The sequence below is a fragment of the Nuphar pumila genome, chromosome 14 (assembly GCF_984573655.1).
Source record: "Nuphar pumila chromosome 14, dmNupPumi1.hap1.1, whole genome shotgun sequence".
Classification (NCBI taxonomy): Eukaryota; Viridiplantae; Streptophyta; class Magnoliopsida; order Nymphaeales; family Nymphaeaceae; genus Nuphar; species Nuphar pumila.
In genome coordinates this window covers 79,399,627-79,422,102 of record NC_143262.1, presented here as the reverse complement: position 1 = coordinate 79,422,102, position 22,476 = coordinate 79,399,627, and the positions used below count along the sequence as shown (strand labels likewise).

Below are 22,476 nucleotides of genomic sequence, written 5' to 3'. Positions count from 1 at the left end.
TCTGATTATGATAGATCCGATTAGGTCATACTCAGTAATGCTTAGATCCGACCTGTTTACATCCCTAGATATGAAAGAAAAAAACAAGAGGACAAATGTGAGGGAAAAAAGAAACTTCAGAAAGAAATAGAGGATAAGATTATACATAGTGTATATGGATTTTTTCTTTTTTTTGGCATCAAAATATATTTAGTTCACTCTCATTTTAATATGCAAGTCGATCTGAACAAATCTGAGACCATTAGAGGGGGCAAGAGGTGACTCATCATATGGAGGGATGACATAAACCGTATGTAGGCTGACTTTATCAAGGCACCACGTTTATCTTATTGATCTGGCCTGATCAAATGTGTTACAATCAGATCTGAATGATCTCAGCCTTTTTGAATAAAAGAAAGAAACATATTTAAAAAGAAAAAGATAGATTTCAAGAATAAATTATATAATGCCATTAGAATTAGGAAGAAACAATTTAAGAGGAGAAGAGAGAAACAAGTAAAGAGATTGAGGAAAGAAATAGGGCAACAAATGATGAACATCATAACAAGAAAGCAGAAGAATCTAAGGAGAAACTATTAGAGCAAAGATCTTTTGGACATAACTAAATGAGATCAACTGAACCACTCTGATACCATCTTAGATTTTTCTTGGATAACATATGAGAGGAGAGAAGAAGAGTTGAAAGGGAGACATTTTGAGGTTTTAACTGCAGACTTCTCATTGTGAGAGATGACATTGTTCTGTTATATCTAAAGGTCAGAACTTACATACATGCCATCGATTAATAATTCAGTGCAGGATTAAAAATTGCTCGTTATAACTACACAATAAAGGAACTAAAATAAGAACAATTTAAATGTCCCATTATGCCATAACACTATATTTTTCTTCAATCACTATGGGGTACCAAGAACTTTTCCTTTAGCCTCAGTGGCCATAAATCACATAAATGCATTCCAAATTTGAAACAAGCTATGCCACATGAACACTGATGCTGGTATGTTGTACAACATTGGTATTTTCCCAAAGATGGGTAAACAAATGCAGCTCATTCAGTTTTATAGAACAAAGAGATAATAAACAATGCATATGTAACAATATATATAGAGAGAGAGAGAGAGATTTTATTTATTTATTTCATAGTCAGCAATATCAACTATATTTTGAAAATATTGCGCTATTATCACCATTTTAATATTGACAAAATATCGTGTTATTTTCAAAATATCACTAAAATGAAAAAAACGTGATAATATCATGATATTTTTTTAAAACTTTATTTTTATATAATTTAAGTTCAGTTTTTCTATTTTTTGTTTCTTTTGTATTCTGAAAACTCTTAAAACTTGTTTCTTTATATTTTTGCTGGAAAAATAATATGAACCCTATTACTTTCCTATTTTTCTTATTATGATTTATATTTTTTCAATTTTTATAATCTCCAAGGTTTTCCTGAGAAAAAACCACTTCTTGAAAATATCTCCGAGAAAAACCCTCGGCAATAAATTACATTGAATAATACAGGTGATTACGATTTATACATTTATATTTATAAAGATTTTATTATAAGAATGTGTGGTCACAGCCAAAAGCACCCAGCACCAGCACACAAACAAGAGTAGCTCCTGCATACTGATTGTTGCATGAGGGACAAGTGAGTGGTCAAAGGACAGCATACATGAGTAGAAAAAATGCAAAATAAACAGTATGACTGGATAACTACCAAATGACCAAGGAACATAACATGCCAAACTCAAACCGTTCCGGTTTCTCAGCCAAAAGAAAATTTGGATGGACATATAGCAAAGACTCGTGTTGTCTGCACCTTTCACCTTTGCTTTTTCATAAAATGTTTCTCATTCTCTTCCTTTAGCGAAAAAGACACTTACATTAGGAGAAATATAGAATTACCACCTTAACATAAAAACAATTGATCACCAGTCTTGTGCAGGTGAATTTCATATGTGAAGTAGATTAAGTACAATTTTAAATCATAGTATATGGAATGATAATCACACTTTTTTCTTAATATCTACACCAATTTAGATGAACCAAGAGTAGAATTTCAAATGAGCATACTAGGTAAAGTAACACTATTTTGGCCTCCTAAAAAATGATTCTTGCCATCCATGAAAATATTCAAACTTGCAGTCTTTTTCAAAATTCATCAGGAGGCAATTGCAAGATATAAGTTTAAAAAAAGTATGAGAAACAAAACAGTTTCTCACAGCATTTCAATAAGGACAACCACCTGAAATACAAACTAGAAATAAATTAAGCATTTCACAAAATGATATCATGAAAATATTCATGAATAGTGGATGTCATTGCCTGCTAGAAGAACATAGTTCCTTAACACATACCTTGTTAAAGCATAATCCCTGAATCCATTGATCAAGCACCGCGCTTCCAAAGTTCCAATACATCCTCGTAGGCGAGGTTCCCCACCATTGACTGCTTTCTTCCAAGTGACAAACAATGGACTGAAATACACACAGTTACACATATTATTCTAGAAGTTGAATTGAAACCTCTTCTAAGCAGAGGACAATGTATACTTCACCTAAATCATGACAGAAGTATTATATGTTTTACATGTTCTATCATATGGCAATCTAACATTCCCTAAAATAAAAAAGTGTTCCCCATGCCCGCACCCATACCTATGTGACATAGCATATAGCACTTTTTACTGCTAAACTTATTAGAATAGAGCACTCTCATAAATCACTAGCTTACAGTATAGATATATGATATAGTTGTAACATACTATTATTATTGTGATGATTGATATGGCCAACATCTACCAACTTGGTTGTATCACTATTAATAACCAATAAGTATTATTCAATACATTATACAATTTTGGTTAAACCAAACTCCAATTATATTGTTACACAATTTAATAACAAAAGCTTGCAAGCTTTATAGGTTACAATGTGATTAGAGTTCAAAATTACCAAATTGCATCTTATTGTTAGTTATGTAATTTGTCTATCGTGAAAATGTTGGCAAAAAATTAGCTTTTTACCCTACCTAAACCTAAAAAAGACTAAGGGCATCAAAAACCTTGAGGCTAAGATGGTATCATCGGAGCTTTCTAAGATTTTATTTTTGTATGTAAGGGTAAAATAGTCCAATGTTATGTTTGTATTGTCATGCCATTAGCTGTTTGTATTAAGGGTAAACTAGTCTTTTATCATACCTTAATGTATTGTTTATATAGTGATTAATGACAACAGAATCTACATAAGAGAAATCGTGGGATTTGGCTACACTCTTGTCACCTTTCTTATTCTTTTTCTCTCACAGGCACATTCAGATCTTGGTGGAAGGCACGAATTTTCATGGTATCAGAGCTCAGTCCAGGTAAGGTTTCAGTTAGATCCATGCCTTCAATTTTCTCTCCTTTTCTTTCTATTGTGCTTTTTTCTTCTTTCTCCTCTTTATTTCTCTTGTTGGGTCGTTGAACCTGCTATAGTCTGATTCAGATCCATTGATTTTCTGATCAGATTTGATCTAAACTGAATTTAATCAGGTTCATATCTGATATTTTGTGTCAAAATATATCTTGCAGCCTACCAGTCCTTGCTTATACAGATCTGCTGTATTTCTGATCACATCTTATCTGAATTGAGTTTTACCAAATCAGATCTGAATCCTCGCGTCAGGATACGTCTTGGATCTTGATTTCTATAGCCAATCCAATCTGTGTGCCCCTTCCTTTCATCCTGTTTTTGTTTAATATTGTTTTCTTCAGATCTGTTTTGTTTAATCTCTTATTTCAGTTATATCTCATCACGTCTTGCAGCCTTTTATTTGTCTTGGATCAGAAATAACATGAAACCATTTATTTCATGTTATATATTTTGTCTACAAACTATTTGGTGATTGATTGTTGCTCATATGAACTGAAATTGATATTCACTTATTGGGATCTCCTTCGTCTGCTTGCTACATGTCATCTGCAAAAAAAAAGGATGCCTGTTACAGTTGCTGTATTATTTTTCTGATCCGATTACAATAGTGTTTTTTTCATGACTGCAAATTTGTCTTTTCCTTTACCCATAAATTCTTTCTCTCTCAGCTTGTTCCAGAGAAATTTATAACTTCCAACTTTCTGATCTGGAAGAGTCAAATAACTCCCTTTATTGAGAGCTTAGATTTGATGGGACACTTGGACAATTTTGATCCTAAGCCGCCCGAGTTTCTTACAGAGATGAAAGAAGAAGGAGAGAGTGTGAAGGTAGTCACCTCGCTGAACACGACATATCGTAGTTGGGTGAGGCAGGATAAAATGTCAGTTGCATATTTGTTGTCTACACTCTCGCAGGAAATTCTTATCGGTCTCGCCGATGAATTATCAGCCAAAGAATTATGAGACAAGCTTCGTCAATCATATTTGCATGCCTTGGAATCTGGGGTCATGCAGTTGAAGGAGTTTTTAAATACCAAAAGGAGGGATTCTTCAATCATGGAGTACATGAACAAGGTGAAGAGAGTCATTGATGAGTTGGCACTGATTGGTAGGCCCATACCCGATGATGAACATGTTCGTCAAATCCTTGCAAGTCTAGGCCTGGAGTATACCATGCTGGTTGTCTCTCTTCATTACCAGAACAAAACTTTTTTTTATGAAGAACTGCACACTGTTAAAATTGTATGTAATCACTGATACAAGTATATTTATAAATATACGTATATCAGGGGCATTATGGATATTTTATGTATAGTATTTTAACACAGTCCATTAAGGACTGAAATGTAATTTTTCTTTTTGTTTTTTCTTTTATTTTTCATAATCATGTATAGCTGTTGGGGGCTGTCAGTCCAACTAATCGTTGGACTGCACCTCCAACGGTCAGAATTTTGAACATTAGGCAGTCCAACGACTGTTGGACTGCCCCCTTTTGAGCATAAGTGAGGCTCTATAAATAGAGCCTCACTCTCTCTTGTAACATATGCCTTTTGAGAAGCATTTTGAGAATATATAAAATCCTCTTTTATTATTTTAGGCTTTGTGCCTTTGTTGTATTGTAAAAGAGATATTTGTCAACTCCTTTGTGAGATTGTTGTTGGTCCATTAGTGACCATATCATATTTGTGCACTTGTGTAGCCTTTCATTGGCATTGTAATAGTGCAATATCATTTCATTACATGATATCAGAGCATGGTTCTTGAAAAAGCTTTGTTGAGGAGACTCTTCTACACTTGTGATGGTACTCTTCAAGTTCTTGTTCTTGAAAAAGCTTTATTGGTGTTCTTACTTGTGGTGGTGCTCTTCACGTTCGTGTTCATCATTCTTATTTCCCTACTCAAATTTTTGCAAGCACTATGGGAGAAAGAGGTTCAGCCTCCGTCATCACATACAAGCTAAATGAGAACAATTATTTGATGTGGGCAAAAGCAATGGAGAATCACATCAAAGAAAAAAAGCTACGAGGTTTTGTCAGTGGCTTCACTAATGAACCCCAACTTAAATTGACTAGAAGAGAAGGAGATCAAGTCAAAGTTTTGTCCGAAGAAGAAAAAAAAAGGCTTTACAAGAATACCAAGATAAATGGAAAGATTGGAAAGCGAGCAACGCTCAAATTCTCTCATGGTTTATGAATACTATGGAATTTAAGATTGCCACCAACATCATCAAATTTAAGAAGGCATATGATGCATGGATCTTCTTAAAGAATTCCTTCATTCAAAAAGATATGGCTAGACTATATTATCTCCAAGACAAGGTACGTAATGCAAAACAAAGAGACAAAAGCATAACAGATTTCTATGAGGTTTTATCCCCTATTTGAGATGAATTAGCCATGTTAGAACTTAAATGGGAAGGTTCGGCTATTGAAACGAGAAAATCTCAAATAAAAAGAGAAAATCTTTTCTCTTTTCTTTATGGCCTCTGGCCAAAATTTGAACAAGTTAGGTCATCTTTACTTCATAGGACCTCAACTCCTTCTACAAGTGATGCTCTTGCACAAATTTGCTAAGAGAAAACTTGGCATGCACAAGTCCAACGATGAGGCCCTTGCCATGGCAACACCCAAAAACTTTGTAAAAACATACAAACCCCCTTATTTTGAGAGGAAAAAACATGAAGAAGGGCATAATGGAGGAGGATACAAGGGAAAAATCATTTGTCATCATTGTAAGAAACCGAGACATATAAGACCGGATTGTCTCAAATTTAAAAAGATAGCTGCTTTGAGTGAAGAACCTCAAGATATCAAGAAAGAAGGCAATTTCAATGATTTGATAATTGCTCAAATAGCGGAGGTCGTCTCACACATTCTTAAAGCCACTCCTTCTACATCTGGCGTTGTCATCTCCTCCTCTTCTTCTCCGGGTAAGTCTACTTGGATTTTGAATTCAGGAGCTTCTTTTCATATGACATATAATGAATCCCTACTATCTGATTGCACCAATTCATAATTTTCATATGTGTCAACCGCCGATGGCACTTCTTTAAAAGTCAAAAGTACAGGAAATCTCAAAGACACTTCAAAAAACTTTTTTGTTCCAAACATAATAGTTATTTTAAAATTAGATTTAAACCTTTTTTCAGTTTCTCAAATTTTTGATAATGGGTGTAAAGTCTTCTTCTCATCTAAGGCTTGTTAGGTGCAAGATCTCCGATCAGGGAAGCTCATTGGGCAGGGCCATAGAAGAGGAGATCTCTACTATATGAAATTTTTATGTCTACCAAAAAACTCTTTTTATAATTATGCCAAAGACATGGATTTAGATCTTTGACATAAAAGATTAGGACACCTAAGTATATCCAAACTATCTCATTTTCCATTTTTGAAAAAATTTTGTAAAGATAAGGATTTTGTACATGAAGACTGTATACTTAAAAAAATGCAAATGGTTTCTTTTGGATCAAGAACCTCTTCACCTAGTGAAATTTTTGAATTGGTGCATTCGGATGTATGGGGTCCTGCACTTGTCATATCAAAAGGAGGATATTCATATTATTATTATGTTACATTCATAGATGATTTCAGTAGACATACTTGGATTTTCTTCATCAAGCTTAAATCAGAAGTTTTTTCGGGTTTTAAAAATTTTCATAACCTTGTTAAAAACCAATTTAAAACAAATATTAAGTCTTCCATTCCGACTCGGGGAGAGAGTTTCTTTCGAATGAATTTCAAACATATCTAAAAACTCATGGTATTATACACCAACGATCTTGTCTCAAGACTCCTCAACAAAATGGTATTTCTGAAAGAAAGCATCATCACATTATTGAGACTGCTAGAACCCTTCTTATTTCAAAGGATATTCCAAAACAATTTTGGGCCGAAGGTATACTCACCGCAGTATACTTAATAAATAGAATGTTTTCTCAAGTTTTGGAAGACAAATTTTCAATTGAAAAACTTTTTCGAATTTCTCCTAACTTGAAAAGACTCAAGGTATTTCGATGTAAGTGTTTTGTGCTTCTTGAAAAATATAACAAACTCTCTCCCAAAGCCATAAAATGTATTTTTCTTGGATATGCCGAAAATAAAAAAGGCTATAGATGTTATGATAAAAAAAATACCAAACTTTATGTTTCTAGAAATGTTATTTTTCTTGAAAAAGAAAATAGATTTTATTTTGAAAAAATCCAAGGAGGAAACCGAGTATGCCTTTTTATTTGATTTGTTACCTAAATCAAATAATAAAATTATTAATAACACTGGAAATTTTGAGTCTATTAATGACTCTAGTGAAGAAAGAGAACTATCCCAAAATCTCTTACAATATTCTAGACGAAATAATGGGGAGCAACCATGTGCTTTTGAAAGATATAATCAAACAACAAATATTGAGGAAACTAGTGTTAGAAGATTTGAACGAATCCATAGGCCTCTGACTAGATTTGGGTCATATGAATCTTTCTCTCCAAACTATAGGGCTTGCTTTCCAGCATGAACAGCAAAGCAATGAGGTATTAGCAGCCACTCTAGAAGGGTTAAAGCTAGACCAGCATGCTTCCCAAGGTGAATGGTACATAGATTCGAGGGCCAGCAATCATTTGACTGACAATTTGGGTATGATTTTCAATCACAAAGCCTTTAAAAATCATGGTAGAATTATCACTGGAGATGGGACTGTTAAATTGTAATTTATAAGACAATGTATTTTCTATATATATTTTATATATATAAAAGAAGATACATATACATATATGTATATGTATTCATCTACTTGTATATATAAAATATATATTTCTTTATTGTATTGGTTGTAGGGGTATTTTAGTCATTTCTACATTTTACGCATATTCATGTTTTTGAATATGATTGTAATTCCTCCTTTTTATTTTTTTTGTTTTTGTAGTTTTTTTTTTCATTTCTTATTTTTGTTTTTTTATATAATGTTTTTGTACACAGTCAGCAGCAGTGTTGTTAAAAGCGTTGAGGCGTAGCGAGGCGCTCCACCAAAATCTGAGGCGAGGTGTAAGCCTCGAGGCGCAAAGCGTAAGCCTCAAAAAATTTTTTTTTTTAAACTTAAAAAAAACTATAAAAATGATCTAAAATTATAAATAAATAAGAAATGCTTTATTGATGAAGCGCCAACCAACACGAAATAAAAAATCTCAAATAAATACGAAAAAAATATGAGATTAACATGTAAAAGTAGCATTAATGCAACAACTTGATATATATAAGTATCTAATTGCATAAATATGAGCATTCATTCAATAAAAAACTAACATTAACAACAAAATGCATATTAGCACTAACAACATCATGTCATAATTAAAAAATCCATGTTAACATTAACAACCAAATGTTAATGTATTTGTCCAGAATTCTTCAAAATGAGAGTGTTAACATTCACAATTACAACTGAAAGTCCCAAAAAACATATAAATGGCCAATAGCTCTATGATATGAATTAGGGCCTAGGCTCTTGTTGTGTCTCGTCATCATCAATATTTAAGTCTTCAATATCATCATCTGAAGAATCCATATAAATAGGTTCTTCTTCATCTTCATTCTCTGACTCTTCATCATCTACACTTTCTTCATCCACGTCCTCAATTACTTCTTTTGCTTTTCTTTTTCCTTCAATAAAAAAACATGTATTAAATATTTAGGTTATGTAATCAAAAAAATACATTTATATTCATAGCTAGGTAAAAGGAATATAACTTTACCTCGATCTCTTGAAGACATGTCTTGCCTAGAACCACTTTGTGAAACATGAGGTGAAGTGACTTTTTCAATAGGAACATGCTCAATGGCATTTATGTCGAAGTTCGGATCCAACCATGAATCCTCCAACCAATTGGGATCACTTGGCAACACTGGATCTTCCTTCTCCACAATCCACTCATCGTCTGAGTCTATATGATCTAGACATATAGGGTCTTTGGTAGCCCTCCTCTTCATATTTCTCTCTCTTAATTTCATATTGTACATTACAAAAACCAATGCATTCATCTTCTCTTTTTCAAGTCTATTCCTTCGTTTTGTATGCACCTATAATTTCAAATCATTGATAATCAAATATAAGATAATTAAAATATAAAAATGTATTTCAAAAATAAAATACAAAGTCACAAACCAATGAGAAAGTACTCAAATTCCTCTCACAGCCCGATGCACTGCATGTCAAACTTAAAATTCGAATTGCAAAATTCATCAACTCAGGATTTTCATGCCCAAATGAACTCCACCAATCAGCTGCATTCAAATAAAATAATAAAAAATTGATAAAAACATTAAGAATGTCATAATTAACAAAAACATAAAAAAATATTGACAAATAACAACATAATTGCAAACTTACCAGGACTTTTTAATTTTCTTGTTGTAACAGTTGCCTCTCTGCCAAACAAGCCATTTGCCTTTTTAAATGCATCGATTTGTGTTGAAATTTTCAACCGAATATTTGCATCAGAAACTAATTTTTCAACACAATCATAAAAGCCACCCATAACTTCTCCATCAGGGTTGAAGTTGTCAGCATAATGAAAATGTGGATTTAAATAATAGGCAGCTGCATGCAAAGGCTTATGAAGTTGCAAGTCCCATCGTCTATCAATGATATCCCAAATAGGTTTATATTTTCTTTGGACATTGTCAAGGTTTGAAGCAATTTCCTCCTTCGCTCTATCCATTGCCTCATACAAAAATCTCATAGCAGGTTCGTCTGCATCAACGAGTCGCAACACTTTGAAGAGAGGTAGTGTAGCTTTAATTGCATATGATATGGCAGCCCAAAACTTATGATCATTAAGAACAATACAAGAAATGTTCTTAGCATCAGATTTCTTATAGTAATTAGATGTTCTAAAATTTGAAGATAAGAACATCGACTTTAACTCTTTCTTATAACATCCAATACTATGAAGTGTAAGATATGTTGTGGCAAAACGAGTGACGGCTGGACGCAGAAGTTCTTTCTTCTTTGTGAATTTTCTCATTAAATTTAATACCCATGCATGACTATAAATATATCTTGTAATTTTTTTTGCCTTTTCCACTGTATCTTTAAAAATTGATATCTTTCCAATATCTTCTAACATAAGATCCAAGCAGTGGGCTGCACATGGTGTCCAAAAACATGTTTTTTCCTGTTGTTAACATATTTTCAGCTGCCACATAATTTGGTGCATTATCTGTAATGAATTGCACCACATTACTTTCACCAACTTCTTTAACAACTTCTTCAAACAACTGACACAAATTTGCACCAGTTTTTTCCATGTCGCTGATGTCAACGGACTTCAAAAATACTGTCCCAGATGAGCTGTTCACAAGAAAATTAATTAAGTTTCTTCCTTTCCCATCTGTCCAACCATCTGCCATAATACTGCAACCAACCTTTGGCCACTCTTTTTTGAACTCTTTCAAAATTTCATGAGTACAATCTACCTCGTCCTTCAAAATCCACGTTCTGATCTCATGATAAGAAGGTGGTTTGAACCCTCGCCCATAATTTGCAATAGCTTCTACCATTGCACCAAAATATGGACTGTTGCAAAGATTAAATGATAAGGCATTTGCATAAAAAAATCTACCAATGACACGACATGCATTTTTTCTTTCATCCCTTTTGAAAGCAGTGTTTATTGTGGTTTGCCGTGCTTCTTTGTTCACAAAAAGGTCCATAGGACCAACTGCACTTGTTTTTGCATCACTACCTGATCTACTAGCTTCTTTATTCACATTATCGCCGGTTGATGATCCAAAATAAACACTTCTCCCGATATCCAACTTGGTTTGCTCTAACTCTTCTTTCTTTAGCCTCTGATCCTTTAGATGATTCTGAAAAAATCTTTTCACGTCAGGTGGAACCGCTTCGCACATGCTTACACCATGTTTTGTGCCAGCTAAGTGATGTTTTAGCCTATAGATGCCTCCTGTAGTCTGTTTATGACAGTAATTGCAAATTACATGTCCTACAAGTTTGGGATCTTTAGTAGGATTTGAAACTTTAACTCCATGATCCCATCCTACATCTTTTGCCATTTTTCAACTGCAAAAATACATAACACAAAATATATATTAACATCATGCATTCTGCTGACCACATTACATGAAAACAAATGCAAAATAGACAATCTTGGTGTATAAGCTATATACGAATCCTAGAAAAAAACATAATTGACGAGAAAAAAATAATAAATATAATTAGGTCAGTTTTTTAATTGGGTCTCAAAGTTCATTCAATAATGCACACTTATAGCCACACACACACATAGTAGAGATAGAGTGGAGGTGGTTTGGATCCCAGATTTCTTCTCAAAAACAAAAAGAAAACACCAACCAACTCCGGAGATCAACCCCAAGAAATTGTGAAAATGCCGGAAAAAAAAACATATATTGAATATGCTAAACAGAGGTCACCATTATGTTTGAATATTTCAATTGTGTGTTCTATCTCAGTTTACACAGTAGTGAAAAGAAACCTACAACCCCACAATCTGTTTTAGTTTGCTTCATTATCCTATTGTAAAAGCACTCAAAACTGAGACTGTTTTCATACTCAAAGATGTGAGCCAATAAAAATCACAAATTAATTCAATTAAAATGGGTTATAGTGTAAAATATCCTATGGATCAACATCTAGATAGACCTAATAGCATCTTGAGAGATCCTTAAATAGTCAGATTGAAGAAAAAGTTGCTTTTTATTGTTTCATTCAACAAATTTATTTCCAAAATGTAGGTCGGGTGGGCTCCTATACATCAGAAACTGATTGAAATAACCATACAACTGCTCCTTTATGTCCAACTTTTATCTTCAAGAGAAGTTGCGCTGAAGTGACCACCAACATGACAAGGGATACAAGTTCCATAAGAGCCTTTTCAATTCCTTTCTTTTCAAAGTAGATTGATATTCGCCACCATGAAAAGCAAATGATGCTTTCCAAAAGAATAATAAAATATGCAAATTTAGCAGCAAGGAATTAATTTCTGGACTGTATTCTGCACAAGATGTCCAGGCTCTCTCTCTCTCTCTCTCTCATATGCCTCAAGTAAGCAAGCATTATTGACGAAAAACCAAATCAATGCATGCTTAAACAATTAAGGACATCGCATATTTGATTGCACACCAAGAAATCATCATCGCTACAGTTATATGGACAAAAAAGGAAAACAAGGGACCGCAGTCATATGGACAAAAAATGACTACAATTATTAATAAAAATCTATTTCATATGGACAAATCAAACTATTTGCTGCAGTCAGGGTTGGGCTAGGACTGGGCTGAGCTACAAAAATGGATAAAAATCTATTTCATATGGAATCAGGGTGTTAAAATATGTGTATTATCGACATTTGTAATCTCGTATATATTTATATTCATATATATATAGATATATATAGATATATATATGTATATATATATATCTATATATATATATGAATATAAATATATATACTTTATTTCACCCAAAAGGGTATTTCTATAAATTCCTGTTTTACGCATATTTCATTTTGGAATAATGCTTGTAATTTTTTTTTTATTTTTTTTTTTATTTTTATTTTTATTTTTATTTTTATTTTTATTTTTATTTTTCTTCTTTATTTTTCTTCTTTATTTTTCTTCTTTATTTTTCTTCTTTTTCCCTTTTTTATTTTTTGGCTTTTGCGCCACATAGGGAGGCTCCCCAAAGAGTCGTTGGGGAGCCTCCAACGGTCACATATGTGACCGTTGGGGGCTCCCAACGACTCTCTTGGGAGCCCCCTTTGTGGCTCCTTCTTATGCTTATAAATAGGGGCTCTCCCCTTTGTATTTTTGTATCCTAGAGGGAACTTATGCTCCATTGTAATGGGGTTTTTACCCCTTCTCCATTATTCTTCAATGATATGCAACTTATGACTTTATGTCATATTTTTCCCTTTTTATGGGTTTTATGTGTTAGCACATTATGTGCTTATGTTGTTTCCCTTTAATGGGTATATTTGCACTTCACGTGCATAAGTATGGGTTCATTATTGAACCCAATGTATTTCAAGTCACTTTCTAACATCAGGGTTGGGGTAAGACTGGGCTTTTAAAAAAAAAAAAAATTAACTGTTTCGGGAGGCAGGACTGGGCTACAGCCCAGTCCTGCCCCCCCCCCCTAGATACGCCCCTGGTTAATAAAAAAAAAACGAAAAAGCCATACCTGAAGGAAAACGATGATCGGCGACGGGTGGTGGCCGGCGGCGAGTGGTCGCACGGCGAGTGGTTGCACTGCGAGTGATCCCTTTTCAGCAGAGGCGGCGAGTGGTGGCCGGCGACAGCAGTGGCGGCGGCGAGTGGTCGCACGGCGAGTGATCCCTTCTCAGCAGAGGCGGTGATCGGCGAGTGGTGGCCGGCGGCGAGTGGTGGCCGGCGGCGAGCAGTGGCGGTGGACGAAAGGGGACGGAGTGGAGAGAGAAGGGGCGAGGGCTTTCCCTCGCCCCGAAGCACCTGTGTCTTTTTTAAAGACACAGGTTCTCGATCTTTCGAGAATACGGGCCCGGATCCGGGTCGAACTCGGGTCCGGGCCATCCGATGTTTAATGCGCGCCTCACTTTGAGGCGCGCCTCACTTTGAGGCGCGCCTCGCCTCAAGGCGTACGCCTTGAGGCTGTTGCACTTTTTACGTGCGCCTCAAGGCGAAAAGGGTCTCGCCTCGAGGCGAGGCGCGCTTTTTGCGCCTTGAGGCGCGCTTTTAACAACACTGGTGTACAGTGTACAACAGTCAGCCATTGACTGTGTACACAGTTTTAAAAATATAGACGTTGGGCTGATTCCCAACGTCTCTAATAAGAGCTGTTGGGAATAGCCCAACGTCTCTTAGGTTTGCTTATAAATAAGGCTATGTGAGCCCATTGTATGGATTATTAGAGTAAGGAGCTGTCTCCTTAAGCTTGCATTTTCTTTGGTGTAAAGCTTATAAACACTGTGCATTTATTGCACTTCTTAAAGCTTATAAACAGTGTGCATTTATTTTGTGTATTGAGTATTTGAAGTATCAAGTTATTTGAAAACTTGATTGTTTGAAGGATTCTTTACATGGTATCAGAGCCTCGTTGAAGAAGAAGAATTGTGATTCTCCTCCATTTGAATACCTCGAAAAGTGTGCCTTCAAGCGTTTTGAGATCGAAGTGGATCATCTTCTTCGGGCAATATTTTAGAAGCCTCTTTTATCAAGAAAGACGCGAAAAATACTTGAGGTACGTATTATTTCTTGTCTTCTTTCCTCTCTAATGGGCGAAAAAGACTCTCATTTCTCTCTTGGGTTTAAGCTTAATGGCTCAAACTATCATGTTTGGGCCGGTAATATGGAAGCCCATATTAAAGGAAAGGGGCTTTGGGGTTACATTCATGGATCAATACCGGAACCGGAACCCAAAATCACCATCATTGAAGAAGGGGATATTAAGATCCTTGAAGGGGATGAAAGACAAAAGGCTCTTGAGGAATATTCTAAAAAGCATGATGATTGGGAAATGAAGAACTTCAAGATCTTATCTTGGATTTTTTCATCCGTTGAGACCAAGATAAATGTCAATATCATCAAATTTAAAAAAGCTTCTGAAGCTTGGTTGTATCTTGAGAAAATGTACACTTCAAGAGACTTATCTCACAAGTACTTTCTCCAAAAGAGGGCTTTGACCCTCCAACAAAATGAAATGACCATTCGGGAGTACTTTGCTAAATTATCCTCTATTTGGGACGAGTTTGTCATCCTTGAACCAAAATGGAGTGGAGAAGCAATCGAATTAAGGCACAAACAACTTGAGGAAGACCGGTTCTTCAATTTTCTAAATGGACTTAGACCCGAATTTGAACAAGTTTGGTCCTCTCTTCTCTCCACTTTCATATCTCCCTCACTTGAAGATGTAATCACCAAGTTATGCTGTGATAACAAGAGTGCAATATACATTGCCAAAAATCATACTTTTCATGAGCGGACTAAACACATTGAGATGGATTGTCACTATGTTCGGAAAGCGTATCTGAAAGGAGTTATAGATCTTCCATATGTAACTTCAGAATATCAGTTGGCAGATTTCTTAACCAAAGCTTTGTGTGCTCCGCGGTTTAATTTCCTCCTTGGCAAAGTTTCGGTCATCTTGCCCTAAGTTTGAGGGGGGGTGTTAAATTGTAATTTATAAGACAATGTATTTTCTATATATATTTTATATATATAAAAGAAGATACATATACATATACATATATATATTTCATATATGTATATGTATTCATCTACTTGTATATATAAAATATATATTTCTTTATTGTATTGGCTGTAGGGGTATTTTAGTCATTTCTACATTTTACGCATATCCATGTTTTTGAATATGATTGTAATTCCTCATTATTTTTTTTATTTTTGTAGTTTTTTTTTCATTTCTTATTTTTGTTTTTTATATAATGTTTTTGTACACAGTCAGTGGCTGACTGTGTACAGTGTACAACAGTCAGCCATTGACTGTGTACACAGTTTTAAAAATATAGACGTTGGGCTGATTCCCAACGTCTCTAATAAGAGATGTTGGGAATAGCCCAACGTCTCTTAGGTTTGCTTATAAATAAGGCTACGTGAGCCCATTGTATGGATTATTAGAGTAAGGAGCTGTCTCCTTAAGCTTGCAAACACTGTGCATTTATTGCACTTTCTTTGGTGTAAAGCTTATAAACACTGTGCATTTATTGCACTTCTTAAAGCTTATAAACAGTGTGCATTTATTTTGTGTATTGAGTATTTGAAGTATCAAGTTATTTGAAAACTTGATTGTTTGCAAGGATTCTTTACACTCCTCACCCCATCACTCATGTAGGACATGCCCAAGTAGTGTGTAAAAGGGGTCGCTTGTCCTTACCCAATACCTTTCTTGTTCCTGGAATTAAGAAAAACCTTATTTTTTGTATCCCAATTGTGTGATCAAACTGTTTCTTACATTGTCTCTTCACTCATGTGCATGTGAAGGATCTCCGCGCGAGCAAAAGGTACGTTGAAGGAGTAAGATGCGGGAGTCTCTATGTCATTAAGGAAGCTCATGCTAATCCTTCTAGTCTGTGTTCATTCAATTCAAGTCCGAGTTCGAAATCTGAGGTGTTGATTTCCATGACCAAGCCTAATTTGGAAGATTTTGATATTTGGCATCGTTGTCTCGCACATTGCAGTGTTCTGTTTTTAAGTCATTGTCTAATAAAGGAGTCATATCTAAAGTGTCTTGTAATGAGTTGGTGAATGAATTGTTGTGTCCAAGTTGTCAAATTTGCAAGACTCGCCAACTTCCCTTTCAACAATTAAATAAGAGAGATTACTTTAGCTTTGAAATCATCCAGTCTGATGCATGGGGGTCTGCGCCCACAAATTTATTTTCATTAGTAGATTCTATGTCACCTTCATCGATGATTACAGTAGATATACCTAGATATTTTTCATGAAATTTGGGTAAAACATAGTCAATTTTCAAAGTAATGGTGGGGGTGAGTATAGTTCTCATGCATTCAGGGATTTTCTGCATGAACATGGCATACATCATATGAAGTCATTCCTGCATACTCCACAGAAAAATGGAGTTGCCGAGCGGAAACACAGGCACATTGTTGAAAGTGCACTCAGTATTATACACATGAGTGGTGCACAATTGGAGCTGTGGATAGAAGCCTTTCATACCGTTGTGCATGTCATCAATCGGATACTAATAAAATTCTTAGGAGAGAAAACACCATATTACACAATGTATGGTGTAAATCCATAGTATGATGAATTAAAAGTGTATGGGGTTGTGTGTGTTATGTTCACATAGATGATTCACAGAGGAATAAGTTTTCTCCAAAAGCACAAATTTGTAGATTTGTTGGGTATGCCGAAGTCTATACGTGTTGGAACCAAGAGAAGACATGCATAATCACATCGAGACACGTCGTATTTGATGAAAAGAAATTTGATATTGCTGAAACCTTAAAGTGCAAACAGGCCCATGATGGCAATTCTCATATATGTGTAGATGACTTTGAATCTTGGTCAGATTTGTCATTGTTGCAGGGCGCTAGTGATGAATGCAATCTAGACCATGATCAGTCCATGCAAAACTGTGAGGAATCATCGAGTATCAATGCACCTATTTGTGTAGAAATGCCAGCATTCAGCCACATGCAGAAAATACAAATGTTAGCAGTTATGTTTGGCGGTCTACAAGTGCACAGCAGCAACAATTGATCAGCAGGGTGAACAAAGTAAAGGCAGGTATTAAGGCCAGACTTATCAAAGAAGAAGAATTCAGCCTGGGAGAGTTGATACATATGAACAGATGAATGATAATCGGACTGATGAAGCTGGACAGACTCAAGAAAAGATTGAAGAATTTTCAAGTTCCAGAGGGAGGTTACCACTAGGGAAGCAACTGAGAACAAGAAAAAGACCCTTTTTTATTTTGATCCTCTGAAAAATAACAAAGACATTGCTGCCTTGCAAACTCAAGAATCTCTTCTTTGGAGGTCAACCAACATAAAGCATCCGATTGATAGGTGGGTTTCATATGACACCTTCAGTTTGGAATATCAAGCTTTCTTCAATGAGATTCAACATGAACAAGAACCCATCTTCTATGCTCAAGCAAGTAAGAATTATTGGTGGGTCAAAGTAATGAATGAAGAGATGAGTGTGTTGCATTATTGCCAAACATGGAAAATCGTTGATAGACCAGTAGATAAGAATGTAGCTGGGCGCAAATGGGTATATAAGATAAAATACAAAGCAAGTCGCAGTGTAGAGAGATACAAGGTGTGTCTAGTTGCTAAAGGATACACCAAAGAGCACAGATCTTTAGTCGTGTTAATAAAATGAGGACTATAAGGTTAGTTATGTCCTTGGCTATGATACATAATTGGGAGTTGTATCAAATGGATGTAAAGAATGCATTTTTGCATGATCTGAAAAAAGAAGTCTACATGGAGTAGCCATCGGGTTATACAGAAGGCGATCCTCATCGAAAGGTATGCAAATTAAAAAGGTCCCTATATGGTTTGAAACAGGCCTCTAGGGCTTGGTTTCAGATATTCTCAAATGAAATTCGAGCATATGGTTTTCAACGAAGTCAGATGGACTATTTGTTATTCACTAGTATTGGGATTCATGGCAATGCCATTTTATTGATATATGTGGATGACATTATCATCACCGGGACCTCTATAGATCATATAAATATCTTGAAGAATTACATACAGATGTGGTTTCTGATGAAAGACTTGGGTGTTTAAGTTATTTCCTTGGAGTGGAAGTGGACTGCAACAAAAAAAGGATGTTTCTGATGCAAAAAAAAATATGCAATTGATCGAATCCAAAGGAGTGATATGAGATTGCAAGCATGTGTTCATGCCTATACCAATTGGCTCAAAACAAAAAATGGATGAAGGAGGGCAGTGTAAAGATCTAAGACAATACAGAAGTATAGTGGGAGCACTTCAGTATTTAACCTTTACGTGGCCAGATATCTCTTATGCAGTCAATCAAGTGTCCCGATATATGCATGATCTGTGATAACCCATTGGTTGTCGTTGGTTTTACATATGTTGATTGGGCGCGTGATCCCGATGTGTGATGGTCTGTGTCGAGATATTGTGTGTTTCTTGGTAAGAACCTGATATCCTAGAGCTGTAAAAAACAAAGAAACCATTGCAAGATCAAGTGTGGAAGCTGAATATCGATCCATGGCAGCCTTAACAGCAAAAGTAACTTGTATCAGGCATCTACTTGTTGTCTTAATTCAGAGCATAGGAAAGTCACTGATATATTGTGATAACCAGAGTGCTATCAAGATATCCATGAACCTCATTTATCATGGGAAGACAAATCATATCCAAGTTAATCAGCACTTCATAAGGGAAAAAAATAAAAGATTAGGAGATGGAAGCAAGGTTTGTTGGTTCTGAAAATCAAGTGGATGATATATTCACAAAAGGGCTATCGAAGGCATGATTTTGGTTTCTTAAAGGCAAGTTATCCATGATAAAGAAGACATGTACAGCTTGAGGGAGGCTATTAGAAATATCATGGTTGTATGTAAGGGTAAAATAGTCTGATGTTATGTTTGTATTGTCATATCATTAGCCATTTGCATTAAGGGTAAACCAGTCACCCTAATGTATTTGTTTATATCCTGATTAATGTGAATGGAACCTACAAGAGAGAAAACGTGGGTTTTGGCTGCACTGTCCTCACCTTTCTTCTCCTTTCTCTCTCACTTTCTCTCTCACACGCACATTCAGATCTTGGTGGAAGGCACGAATTTTCAGCACCCACTAAGCCAGACAGGAGTAATTTTAATATGTGGACATGTAGCATAGGTTATAACCCTCATAAATGAGAAGGGATAACTCAAAAACACATTCATTAGTAGCAAATGAAAATTCATTGAAAAAGGAAAAAGAAACCATGAAATTTTTCTCAAGTATCACCTCCTCTTTTTTTTGGATAGTCCAAGGGAAAAACCACACACCCCATCATCGACCGCACATTGGCTGGCCTTTAATTGGTACAACCCTTGAGGTTGCCCCTGCCCACCAGGGAGTACACCCAGCTTTGACATTGCGGCAAGGGACGCCACCGGGTTTCACCTACTTGCTAGGATAACCATGTTAATATTCTTGCAGGACATCATGATTAGTGTGTTTGAGGACAATAAAATGACCAAAAAAATATAAAGCTACATCAAAGAACACATCTAGTTACTCTTAGAGCAATATGATTCTTCTTCTTCGAATATGAATGAAAGAAAGAATGTGGTCAAACCTTCTTTTTGAAAACAAATAAAGGCCGAACATTTGAATAGGTATTTATCGACAATGACCCTGTAGGTAACACAATCCAGAGAGGTGTTCACAATAAATAGTCTTTGAGCATCGTAGAAGGTAGTTGCAACCACGCTCAGGATGAGCCCACACCTGTTAATCTATTGGGGCTTGTCCTTACAATCAATACTTGAACAGGACCACAAACCTCCAATAGCCAGAGATTCAGGTGAACCTAACTGAAGATAATTTAGTAACAGTAGTATATTTCCGTCTCAATCACAGCTTACAACTGCCAATATCCTTGCATATCCAAAAGAGACATGAAACAGACCACACCAGAAAAGGAAGACAAGCAAAACAAATATACCCATATCTGTTTCAACATGCAAAATACACTCATATCCGTTTTAACATACAAATTACCTGGCAAAACCATTCACCAAAATCCAAATGCATGAAACACAAATTGACAGAAACCTCATAAGTAGTATCCCCAAACCAAAAACTACCATTCTAACCCAAGAAACCAATCCTATGAATACCCAACATGAAATTTACCCCTAATAGTGAAGACCTTCCAGAATAAAATCCAAACCCAATTGGAAATATTCAATAAGTTCCCACATTATTAAAAAAAATTATCAACAAAAAGGAAAAAGAAAACGTTTTCATACTAAAACTGAAAACACCCAAAATATCACTCACCAAAATCCAGAATATGTCCAACAACCAAACAATGAAATTACGAAAAATAACAAAACTAAACAATTCCCATCAAGAGAATACTAAGAATCATTGAAAAAAAAAGAGGGTGGGAAGGGAGGAAGGTTACTGTTGGCCCTCGTCGAAGGCCGGGGGAGGCGCTTGCTCGCTATTGTAATGGGCGACCAGTGTGTCGAAGCAATATACCACCATCTCCCGATTTGCGGAAACCATCGCTCTATCTACGATGATCGGAAGCAATAGCGATTCTAGCAATCAGAATTTCAGGAAATAGAAAACCGAGAAAAATCAGGAAATAAGGAAATCAGGGTCGAAATGAAGCCCCAAAAATCGGGAAAGAAGAGGAAAATCAAGAAACCAAACAGAATAAGGAGTTTTAGGAAATCAGGGTTTTGCAACGGAGGAGGAGGCCCATTCACCACTGAATGAGTGAATGAAAGAGGGGCCAACGTTGGGGGGTGGCAAAACCTCTCAGTGAAAGAGTCGTCGGTCAACCACTCTTCCCGACAAATTATTGGGGTTGAATATGAGATTTCCATATTTACCTCTTATCTTTTAACGAATGACAATCACGTCCTTTAACCATTTTGATCTTAATTCTGGGTTATATTCATGGTATTATGGTTCCGGTTGAACACATCATATTAGGGATGTGAATGGTTTAGGCTTGGTGGTTGTGGTCAATACCAGATCTGACTAATGGGATTTGGATTCTAATGGTGAAATGCTCATACTAAAACCTATCTTTTAGGTGTAATCGGATTCCAATGTCCGTTAAATTTGGATATGTGTTGGTATGGTTGTATAACTTAAGGGGTCTGCCTAAGCCCAGCTTTCTCTTTCAAAAAAGAAGCACATGGCTGAGGGAAAAAATGGGCCTCCTATTAATAGTAGAAGTTCGGGGTAAGGTCTTGAAATTTTTTGAGTCCTTATTAAAAATGGGCTTCCTAAAAATAGGCTTCCTATTAATAGTAGGAGTTCGAGGCAGCGCCTCGAAATTTTTGAGCCTCCTATTAATAGTAGGAGTTCGAGGGCAGCGCCTCAATTTTTTTGGGGCCCTTATTGAAAATGGAATCCCTATTAAAAATAGGCTCCTAAATTTTTTTTTGGCTCAAGAGCCTGAGGCCCAAGTCTCATTGGCCTCTTGACAGGTCCAGCTATGTTGGCGGCCAAACTACAAGCAACTTAGCTCATTTACCAGCTCCCCACTAATCTTCTGGTTTTTTTTATTCAAATTATGGATGTTCATTTACCAGTCTTGTATGTAAGACCATATCACAATCGACTCCCAGACAAAGCCATGTGTTTTTTATTTTTTGCCATGACTAACGAGGAAACTGCCCCCGAGATCAAAGACCTAGTGCTGGCTATGTATGTTGTAATTACGATCACTTTTCCGATGGTATAAACCTATGGCGCACCCCTTGCCCCCAGGAACACAATGCCCCTTTCCTTTCTTGTATGCAAGGGGCTGATACTCATGAGAATGGAACCCTGACCAACCTTCGAGTGGCCAAGGTCC

The 22,476-nt window shown here is 35.9% G+C and overlaps 1 protein-coding gene and 1 long non-coding RNA gene across 4 annotated transcripts in view; both read right to left on the bottom strand.

The window, feature by feature from the left end:
* The window catches only part of LOC149817055 (uncharacterized protein At2g38710-like), a 51,964-nt gene extending 30,601 nt beyond the window's left edge, over window positions 1–21,363 (bottom strand). For all 3 annotated transcript variants that reach the window (XR_016427603.1, XR_016427602.1, XM_089987074.1), the window contains exons 1-2: window positions 21,064–21,363; window positions 2,364–2,483 (exon numbers count right to left, since the gene is read on the bottom strand). Coding sequence is in view for 1 of the 3 variants with exons in the window: in XM_089987074.1 (XP_089843200.1) it covers window positions 2,364–2,483; window positions 21,064–21,167 (224 nt within the window). In the remaining 2 variants the exon portion in view is untranslated. The remainder of the gene's footprint in view (window positions 1–2,363; window positions 2,484–21,063) is intronic.
* Window positions 8,670–9,482, bottom strand: LOC149817056 (uncharacterized). The gene is made up of 2 exons (XR_016427617.1): window positions 9,156–9,482; window positions 8,670–9,063 (listed from the first exon to the last, which is right to left on the bottom strand). It is a non-coding gene; the product is annotated as an uncharacterized LOC149817056 (long non-coding RNA).
* Window positions 21,364–22,476: the final 1,113 nt, after the last annotated feature.